Here is a 10,719-nt window from a genome sequence, read left to right as displayed (position 1 = left end):
ACCTACTAAATGATAATTTAAGAGAATTATTTTCTATCAACGGGGTGTAATAATGAGTGTAATAAAATATTCTTCACATAGGTCTAACATTGAGTACTGAGATATCTATCAGAAATATTTTGGAATATTTCATATGCAGAGTTTAGATAGGTACATATCTATTACTTAAGCGTTATTGTGATAATTACATAGATATTCATATTTATACGTATATGAGTATTATATTTTTAAGCAAGGATCATCTCTTATTGACGTATTAATTTATATTATTGGATTTACATTTTATCTCCCTTTTCGCAATAACACTACTAAATCTATATTCATAATCCACTACATAGGTGTATTACAATCGCACAAAAATAAGAAAAACCTACCTACGTTATTGATTTTTAAAGTGAACTTAAATCTTAATTTATCAAAAGTACTCAAGTTCGCAAAAGCTCTTCGAAGCCTAACCTCTACAAAACGCATGCGCGAAATTTAGTCAATATCCACCCTTCGAACCCATTCAGTCGGCACAAACATTAAAAATGTTGTCCCAAATCTTACTATTTCTATCCTTAAGCTATGTTTGTAGCGCGAATTTGGAAGGACCTTTCCTTTTCTTTGGCCCGAAGTCTTTGGAAAAGTTTAAGAGACCCGCATTGAAATTCCTGGATCAAGACGAGTTGATGAAGATATACAGTGAGCAAGCGGCAATAGTGGTCTTCAATAACCAGGATTCCTCGACCCTCTCTAGTGGTAACTTCCCAAGACTTCGGAAGATGCTGGAAGGTCAGACTGTGCTGGTTTTACCTCAAGACTTTTTGGATGTGCACCCTGATTATATAAGTAATGAAACGCAGGTAGGTCAAAGGTTTATACTTTGTAGTTATAGCACTGATTAATACCTAAGTTGTAGCCTGTAGGCCTTCGTATGCCATAATAACTTAACGTAAAAAGAGTGGCTTCGAATCAAATAACTTATATCTGTTTAAAAAAGAACCATTTAACCAACCAAAAGTCTATTTTGTATAAATTAATAATAATTGTATTAAATACACAAATATTATCATTAAAAATAAATATTCTAGGTGCTTACTTTGCAAGGACCTTGGTCGGAAAGAGATGCCCAAATGACAGAAACTTTTGACAGATTACAAGATATCTACGGCGAAGGACGGGTTTTGGGTGTGCTAGGTAAAACAATAAATTAAATATAATGTAAATTTCAATACCAGTAATAGATGCAATTTTTATAAATTTTCAAATTTGTAACAATTTAGCGCCTAGCAAAAATTTAATAGCAATGGTGACTGCAATGATTTTCGTTTCTGATGAATCTAGTTGTCTTTAGTTTTCAATAATATTTTACTTAGTATTTTACAATTCAAATAATGAACATAAAATTGCGGTCTCGACTCAAACATTAATCAAAACAAAATTATGTTACTACAGTGACTTTTTTGATTGAATATTTAACCTGACAATTATAACTGAATTTCCACACTTTTCCACATTTATTAACAAATCCATAAAAACACCGTAAGCTGTACACTTAATTATAATTCTGAAAGCCCTTCGTTATTTTTTTTTAATTTTAATATTACAGGTAATTCCGTATCTCAGTCTCAACCAGTAGACTACGACAGCGAATGGTCCAGAGTTCGACGTCAGGCTGAAGATGCTTCTACTACAGTTACAGCTACTACTGAAGACGAAAAACCTGCTAAAAATCTACCCAAATATGCACTGTATAATGCTACTGGTAAATCCATACTAATATTATAAATGCGAAAGTAACTCTGTCGGTCTGTCTGTTACTCAATCACGCCTAAACTACTGAACCAATTTGCATGAAATTTGGTATGGATATAATATTTTGATACCCGAGAAAGGACATAGGCTACCTTTTATTGCGAAATATGTACCACGGGCGAAGCCGGGGCGGACCTCTGGTACTAAATAAGTGTAGATGTGTCAGTTAGTTTTAATCTTCATATAAAGATGTGTGTTTAGAACGATAATAATGCTTTTGCTCAAGCACCTTTTAATGCAATTGACCAGGAAATAGGAATAGTGAAGAAATGTGAATAAAGCTTTAAGCCTTTCTTTAAGCATTATTTTTAAAATGACGTTCACAGATGTTTTCGTATACGAGTATATTTGGCTATTTTCTTTAGTACATATACATATAACTTCCTAATTCTAGAAGTTTTTTATTTATTTATTTATTTATTTATTTATTTATTGAAAACACACACTAACATTACAGTTTCCCAATACGATAGTGGTTTTACATTTAATTGGTTACATCATGGTTACATCGAAATTAGAAATATAATATAACATACAAACTAAATACATTACTTTTTATAGCATATTACAAATAAAGCTACTCGCGTGAATTCATCCCAAGTGCAACATTCTATTTATTTTCCAACATTATAAGGCTACTAACAATCTAAAGTAAACGTTAATAGGTTTTACACGACACAATCTTTAAAAGCCCGCCAATAAATAAATATGAAAAAAACAATTTGGTGATGTATCCGTTCTTTTAAAAAAACTTTATTTTTTCCACATACTACTTTTATAATATTTTTCTCAAATCTAGGACCTCCTGGAAAAGCTGCTCTACTCTACTCTACTGGCTGGCCAGAACTCCGCTGGGAAGATGGTACCACTACTGTCCTGGATACACCAGTTGGAGAGCCCACTGTCAAACCGACCAGGCTATATACCATACTGGTGGTGCGATTTGCTGATGGTGACAATACGAGGGATAAAGTAAGACGATCACGCGTTTCTTTTTAGAACATAGACAAGAAAATACACAAAAACAAATGGTATGGGAACGTGGAAAAGCAAAATGTTCTAATTGTTGAGGAATTTAATTTTATTTGGCAACAAATAAGATGTTTTCTTCCGCTTATTCTCGATTCGATTGCCAGAAAATAGTCTATTTTAAGGATATCTACACCAGAGTTGAAATATCTATCAACCAATTTGTATAATTATTTGTAATGGTTCATATTTTTTATTTCTATATTTTAATTAACTTCTGCGTGAGATAATAATTGTATTTTATTTAATAATAATTTGTAGGGACGGTTATTAATTCGCGTATAGCGGTGTATTTTATTATTTGAACGTAATCCTAATCAACATTACAAATTCTTTACCACATTTCTAATACGTCCATATTGACAAGTTCCAAATGTTCTAGATCACTCTAGAATTCAGTTTCAAGCAATCTGGAGGTTGGTGGACCGCAGTAGGTGTGGAAGTAAAGCGAGGACTTGCCACCATTGGTCTGAATTTGCAAGCCCCTGCGCCACCTGACGCACCATCTGCTGTATTAGGCAAAGCATACCACTGTTCCTTGCCTTTGGTCTATTCTTCAGAAGAAGCGTCTTTGACTTTCCCTAATATACAGGTAAAGGTTTTTTTTTATTCTTATTGGCATTGTAATAAAATTTATGAGACAATAGCAGTTATTTTCTGTAATCAACAAATAATTGACAATTGTTCGTATTATAAGTACACCCTTCAATTACCATTAATTATTTCGTCTTTAAAACACGTCGCAGAAGTATTTAAACACATTGCATTTTTTATTTAAAAGCGTTTACTATAAATTATTGTTTATAAAACATTACAAATAAAGCAATTGCGGATGACAGTAAAAAGAACTTTGTCTTCATAATTTACAGATGCAACCATTTATGGAGAGTACGGAGAAATTTTCGGATGCTTTTGACTGCATTGGATTTACATCTGTTCCTATATGGTGAGAATTTCTTTAACCTCCTAAGGACCAATGGCCTCATATAAGTACATAAACACCATCACCATTACAACCCAAAGCACCAAAAAGTTTTAACTAAATTACCAACCACCGTCCTCATCCGATGACAAAATCGAAAATTCGAAATATCTTAAAAAATACCGCGCTTTTCTGCCTATGATCACTGTGTAACGCGATTGGCTGAATTGAACTATTAGGTTTGGTAGGTAAATGGGTTATCCAATCACAGAATTTTAAAATACTTTAGTTCAAGTTTTTAAAATGGCTGGTCAACGTAACAGAGGTAAGTTAAATCGGTAATTATCATATTAATCTCTCACTTGATTTTCATTTGGTATTGAAAAATAAATAGTAAAAACAGTACAGGAACGTATTTTAATTAAATTTAACGAAACAATTCATATTGTATTTTTTAAATTCACGGATAATTTTTATGTGATCATGTGAGAACATTGGTCGTTACTTATAACATTTTCATTTTTTTTGTACTCAGTTGAAGACATTGGTAGTCAATGACTATAAAACATTTAATTAGTTAATAATTTATTTTGTTGTTTTACAGTAATTTTGAGTATAATTGTCCTGTTTTATGATTATAATTTATTTTTAACTGTCAACAGGAATTACTATTGCAATCAAAATAAACAGTTATCTTCCTTATTTTTTCAGTTATTCGTGACGATAATATTTCCTAGCCGACTGACGGAGATTTTATTCCTAGTGATGAAGACTTAGGAGACCCACCATTTGTTTCCAAATCGATTTTTAGTTAGCTCATTGATATTTCAAGTTCCTAATATTGTACTTCCAATGTTTTTATTTCTTTTTTTAACATATGTTCAGATAGTTTAGATATTTTATTACCTAATATGTAGTAAACTTACACATTTAGAATTTAAGAAAAACTGTTTTTAATTCTTTTGTATACTTTTTAGAGGTTATTGTATGATCTCATATGTTATAACATAAGTAAATAAAACAATCTACAAGTAAAACCTAATTTTAATAAAAAAATTTTTGGATTCACTTAGGTCTGATGTGATCACATGGGAACAAAATAAATCGAGTTTTTTTTTTCAGAAATGTATTCTATAAGCTATATTTTACACAGATAAAAAATCCCACAAGTAAATTTTAACTCTAACAATAAAAAAAACAAAAAAATACCATTGGGTGGCAGGTCTGTTGTATTTTTATGTACTCAGGTGAGAACAATGGGTGGTAATGCAGAATAGGATTTTTTTAGCTTGGTCCTTAGGAGGTTAAGATATTTAAGCGATTCCAAATTTTGCAGCGAAGTAAGAATTGGTTATGTAAGAAAATGAAATTTTATCGCGTTTCTTTGTGAAAACATCGTTGGCCTAATACTTTTCAATTTTATTCTATAAACCTAATCAGTAAATTATAACTGTAGCTTATATTATAATATATTGCTCTCTTATATTACATGCTTGATTCCAGGTCTGGCTTGATGGTGTCGTTCATCATGCTTCTGGGTTTGTCTATCTCCATCACAATGATTATGGATATCAAGACAATGGACAAATTTGAAACGACCAGAAGCAAACAGCTAACGATCACAGTTTCTGAATAAATATATAATTCTAATTAATCTCATTTATAGACCAAAAAGTATAAATGTTATTCGCTGTTTTGTATCTTCTTAAGCTTCTACTGTATAAATATGTAAATAATCAAATGAAAGAGTTTATTGTTATAGTTTTCAATTGTTATTTATAACTAGCTGACCCGTACCTACTTTGCTGGGATTAAACCAATATTTCTCTACGGGTTAAGGAAATTTTAGCGGTGCTGAAATCAAAATTTCGATTGAAGGTTGTTTCTTCTCTATACTAAATCGAATAGCAACGGGATTTTAGCGAGAGCAGGACGTCAATAATTGACTACGTTGTATTTGTATTCTCTTTGTTGACTACAACGAAAGCCAGGGAGGTTCAATAAATTATTTTTGTTCAAGTAAACACGGAATTGTTTATCAAACTGTTTTTCAAGATTTTCGGCAGGAACGTTAAATGGAAATTACTTTAAATGTTTTTTTATTAATTTTGGAAATCTATTCGCAATATGCGAAGTATCACAAGTTAAATGCAATATACATGCACTGTATCAATACAAAATTTCATATAAATAAAATTAATAAAATAGTTATAACCGAATTTACGTGAAACGGAATGTTTCATAATAACTGTCAACGCCAATAGACATTGCGACTGGCGCTGGCGGTTGCGGTTTACATTTGACAGTTTGACACATGACATTTCAAATTTCAATCAATATTCGTAATCGTATTTCGTAAATTCGTAAACAACATAAAAAGTACACAAGAATATGTACAATTTAAAAGAAGAAAATGATATTAAAGAAAATAATATGAGGTGAAATTTGTATAAAAGAGCAACTATAAAACACGCGATAGGCAGGCAACTGATTATTTTACTATTACCAATATATTAAGTGTATCTACAGACGTACTTATTTTACGTAGATGGTTTTAAATTTTATAGTTTCACTCTTTTAGTGTGATTCTGTTGTCAATGTACATATATATATTTTAATCTGACTTAATATTAATATGAAATCTAAGTCGAATATTTCTCAAATAACAAAAAATGCTAAAAGAATGAGGCGTTATCGATCGCTAGAAACAGAAGAGCAACGCAAGACAAGGCTAGCAAAGCTGCGAGAGCATATCGCATACCGGCGTTCTAATAAAATATGTCAGAAAAGAGCCGAAAACCTCGCTAAAGAATCCCCTACACTCTGTAACAAACAATTGGCTGAAGACAGTGAGCTGTGTGTTGGACGTCAGGCAAGAGATGAAATGACTGTGTGCAATGAGCATTTAACTGTTGAAAGTAAACATAATGGTGTAAGCTGTAATGGAAGTGACCATGATGCTGAATATGAAGCTCCTAAAGATATCAATTTAAACAATGAATGTGGAGTACTAGTTAAATATGAGATTAAAGATGAGATTGAGATCAGTGAGGACCCCTTGCTAGAAGAAATAACTAATACACCATCTATAGACAATTTCCAATGAACTTTTTATTTGAGTTGAATGCGATTGGGTTGCTTAAGTCCAAACAATAGTATTGTTTTTTTGTAAGATAGTCTAGAGAACAAATTCAAACATTTGAAGGCATCTTATACAGGCATTTTTGAATCGTCATAACACAGTTTTACCAATTACCACCAGTTTTGAAAACAGTATCACAGATATACAGAGAAGGGAAGATTTATAATACTACAAGTGGTCTGCTCCGACCTCGCTCGTGGTAGGCCTAAATGTTTACATTTTCTCTCCATAAGAACCACCCTCGTCCTTCAAGGAATATTATTAAAAAAGAATTAACGGAATTGGTTCAGCCATTACTGAGTTATGCGCTTACCAACACATTTTGTGATGCATTTTTTATGTTATAGATATAAGTATGAATCAATCTCCAGTGAAGACAGAAATAATTAACATCTACTGTTAATTATGCGGGTGCAGATAGTTTAAAATACTTCCTTAGTTTATAGATGTTCGAATATTAGCCTTAATTATTTGTAACCTTAAATTAATGTTCTTGCCTGTGAGGTTTAAATGAAAACAATCAATAGGGTTATAAGAGTGCATTTTGTTTTGAGAATTTAATGCAACTCATATGTAATTATAACTTTTATTGAAGTGAAACTTCTTTATCGGGGTTGGAAAAAATTTAGTGTAACATTTTTTCGTTACGCGTGACATTTTTCCGTTACGCGCCATCTTTTTCTTATCCCTACCACGCGTGTTTCTACGTATTTCTGTAAAGTTGCATATAGTAAATTATTTTTTGAAAAATCTTAATACTATTATAAAGGCGAAAGTTTGTATGGATGTATGGATGTTTGTTACTCTTTCACGTAAAAACTACTGAACCGATTACAATGAAATTTAGCACACATATAGAGAGTAACTTGGATTAACACATAGGATAGGTTATATCCCGGAAATCCCACGGGAACGGGAACTATGCGGGTTTTCCTTTGAAAACGCGGGCGAAGCCGCGGGCGGAAATCTAGTAAGATCATAAAGAAGTTTCACTTCTTACGTGTGTACACTAGTACATGCACACATTTTTTTTAGTTAGTGGAGTTGATAAGAGGAAGGTAAAGTTCAATATATTGTATTTTCATTTCTAATGAGTTTTAATATGGCTGTATAATTGTAACTTTGTTGTAATTGTAACTAATAGGTGTTCAATTTAATGTTTCATGAAAAAGAATTGTGTAGTGTATCTATGTGGAAAATGCTACAATAAAATACATATCAAAAGTTTGACTTTTATTTCTGTTTCTTGGTTGTTGTATGAAAAGTTTTTGAAGTGAAACTTCTTTATCGGGGGTGGACAAAAATTTTGTGTAACATTTTTGCGTTACGTTACGCCGCGCGCGTGACATTTTTGCGTTACGCCGTACTCGTGACTATATACATGTTATATTAAAGTGATCAGCAAAATCAAAGGGTTTGTTTTAATTCTAATTTCAGTGAATTTATAAAAATTAAATAAGTAATTACATCTATTTTTCTAATACTTAGGTGTAATAATGGTATTTATTTTTCTAAGTTATTTATGATTAACCTCACTTTTTGATTGTATTTTTCAATACACTAACACGTGGGTGGAATTATGGTATCTATTTAATTTAATAATTTATATAATATAATATATATGTATAATTATATTATTTATATATATTATATATATATATATATATATATATATATATATATATATATATTTATAAATTATTTATATAATTATAATATAATATATAATTTATAATTTAATTGTGGTATTTATTTTTCTAAAATTGTATTTAAAGTTAACCTCAGTTTTTGATTGAATTTTTTAAAACATTAATAAATCTATGACTCACGTTAACACGTGTTTGCTTGATTGGTGTTCATATATGATTTTGTGAATTCAATATTTATAAGAATAAACCTCAAACTCTTTATGTCCAATCAAAATATGCATGTGCTTTGTTTCTAAGAATTACAAAAGACCCTAAACTTTGATTACTTTTACGATAATAGCCATTGACTATTATACCGTGCCAGATGTGGATACAGTTACCCATTCAAATTGTTTACAATACAGCTGAGCCGGTCGTTCTACAGATATAATTCTCCAAAAATATTAACCAAATGTGGTCGCTTAATGCGGTATGTCGTAGTAAACAATGCCGTAAAAACCAATGTTTTCGATAAGGCGGTCATATAACATTCAGCAAGGACCTTTCATTTTGGTCAATTTAACCGGTATGTTGTTATAAACGATGTCGCCATAAACGGTTTTGACTGTATTTAAATAGGTAGCGAGGAGCGAAGCGACGAGCGTGTTAGACTAACGTATTTCTGTAATATTGTATACAAGCTGTGCCGCGCGGTTTCACCCGCGTGGCTATGCTCCTGTTGGTCTTAGTTACGAAGTAACTATTCTCTAATCTGTGGTCTTAGCGTGATAATATATAGCCTATATTACTCGTGGATAATGTAGCTTTCGAATGGTGAAAGAATTTTTAAAATCGGTCCAGTAGTTTATGAGCCTATTCATTACAATCAATCAAACAAACAAACAAACAAAGTTTTCCTCTTTATAATATTAGTGTAGATAGTAAATTATTTTTTGAAAAATGAGGTCATAAAGAAGTTTCACTTCTTACGTGTGTACTCTAGTACACGCACACATTTTTTTTATTAAGCTCTTGTGTTATTATGATTTTTATAATAACATTGATACTAGGGTATAAAGATTGTAATACCAGACTAATATTATAAAGCTGAGAGTTTGTTTGCTTGAACGCGTTAATCTCAGGAACTACGGGTCCGATTTGAAAAATTATTTCGATGTTAGCCCATTTTTCGAAGTAGGCTATTGGCTTTTATATCAACACGCTAAGACCAACAAGAGCGGAGCAATGTGGGTAAAACCGCGAGGCATAGCGATTCCAGGTCTGGCTTGATGGTGTTGTTCATCATGCTTCTGGCTTTGTCTATCTCCATCACATGGACAAATTTGAAACAACCAGAAGCAATCAGCTAACGATCACAGTTTCTGAACAAATATGTATACCTACTACATATTTTAATCCTATTAACATAGAGTGTCTCATGGTAGGTATCTATAGATTTCCGTAATCCGTTGTCCGTGCCAATCGCCCTACGGTGCCAATCTTCCAAAAGTTCCAATCTTCCAATAGACGTTGACTTGCTGTTGCGGATTACAATTTAGGCCCTTCACCCATTACGATACTTCTAGAATACGATACTCGAGTAGAATACTAGTTAGATATTTGCTCGCTACCCGATGCTCCCATATTATGCGACTGAAAAATGACTAAATTCATCATTATTGTGCCTCGTTTTTGTGGACGGACGTTATAATAATAATAATAATTCATTTATTTAGTGTAACAACAGTTATGTCGTTATTTCGAGTAATCAGTGATTCCAGTGACGAAGAAGCTCTTGCAGTTAAGCTATCGCACAGCTTCTATCGCGGGCCATGAGCGCGGGGACCGAATCCAGAAATTCCGTAACGAAAAAACCTTACGCTCCCCACTCCGACGGACACGGAGGTGTGGCTTGAAGGCATGCTATGCAATAGCTTTACCGCGGCATGCAGTCCCCGAGTGCCACACGTCTTTTTTTTTCTTTTTTATATAAATAGAAGACGCCAACGTAAGAGTAGGAAGTACCTACTGGGTTCATCCATATATTGAAAGATACATAAATAATTGTAGTTTTTGTAGCCGCACGAGAACTACAACAGGATGATTAGAAATTTTTATCTTTCTACCGAAGAGATACGCGCGAGACGCGACGCAAAGGCGACCAACACGGTGAGTCGTGCGATACTCATACTAGTCGCGGA

At 32.4% G+C, this 10,719-nt stretch overlaps 1 protein-coding gene across 1 annotated transcript; it reads left to right on the top strand.

The window, feature by feature from the left end:
- Nucleotides 1-502: 502 nt before the first annotated feature.
- VhaAC45RP (VhaAC45-related protein) lies at nucleotides 503-5,398 on the top strand. Its single transcript, XM_090115493.1, has 7 exons — nucleotides 503-845; nucleotides 1,074-1,179; nucleotides 1,592-1,747; nucleotides 2,597-2,769; nucleotides 3,209-3,418; nucleotides 3,696-3,772; nucleotides 5,252-5,398. Exons 1-7 carry the CDS (start codon nucleotides 531-533, stop codon nucleotides 5,382-5,384), a joined length of 1,170 nt encoding a protein of 389 aa, XP_089971619.1. The 5' UTR covers nucleotides 503-530; the 3' UTR covers nucleotides 5,385-5,398.
- The last annotated feature ends 5,321 nt before the right edge of the window (nucleotides 5,399-10,719 follow it).

This window comes from Colias eurytheme, chromosome 23 (assembly GCF_061535395.1).
Source record: "Colias eurytheme isolate Ceu_HAF_F1 chromosome 23, ilColEury1 Martin Lab GWU primary, whole genome shotgun sequence".
Classification (NCBI taxonomy): domain Eukaryota; kingdom Metazoa; phylum Arthropoda; class Insecta; order Lepidoptera; family Pieridae; genus Colias; species Colias eurytheme.
This window is presented reverse-complemented; position numbering and strand designations above follow the sequence as displayed.

Excerpts from the sequence above, each read along its gene's own strand:
- VhaAC45RP (XM_090115493.1), top strand. The coding sequence starts at position 531 with ATGTTGTCCCAAATCTTACTATTTCTATCCTTAAGCTATGTTTGTAGC. Across the intron at positions 846-1,073 it reads ATATAAGTAATGAAACGCAG|GTGCTTACTTTGCAAGGACC; the intron begins GTAGGTCAAAGG and ends TAAATATTCTAG. Across the intron at positions 2,770-3,208 it reads GTGACAATACGAGGGATAAA|ATCACTCTAGAATTCAGTTT; the intron begins GTAAGACGATCA and ends CAAATGTTCTAG.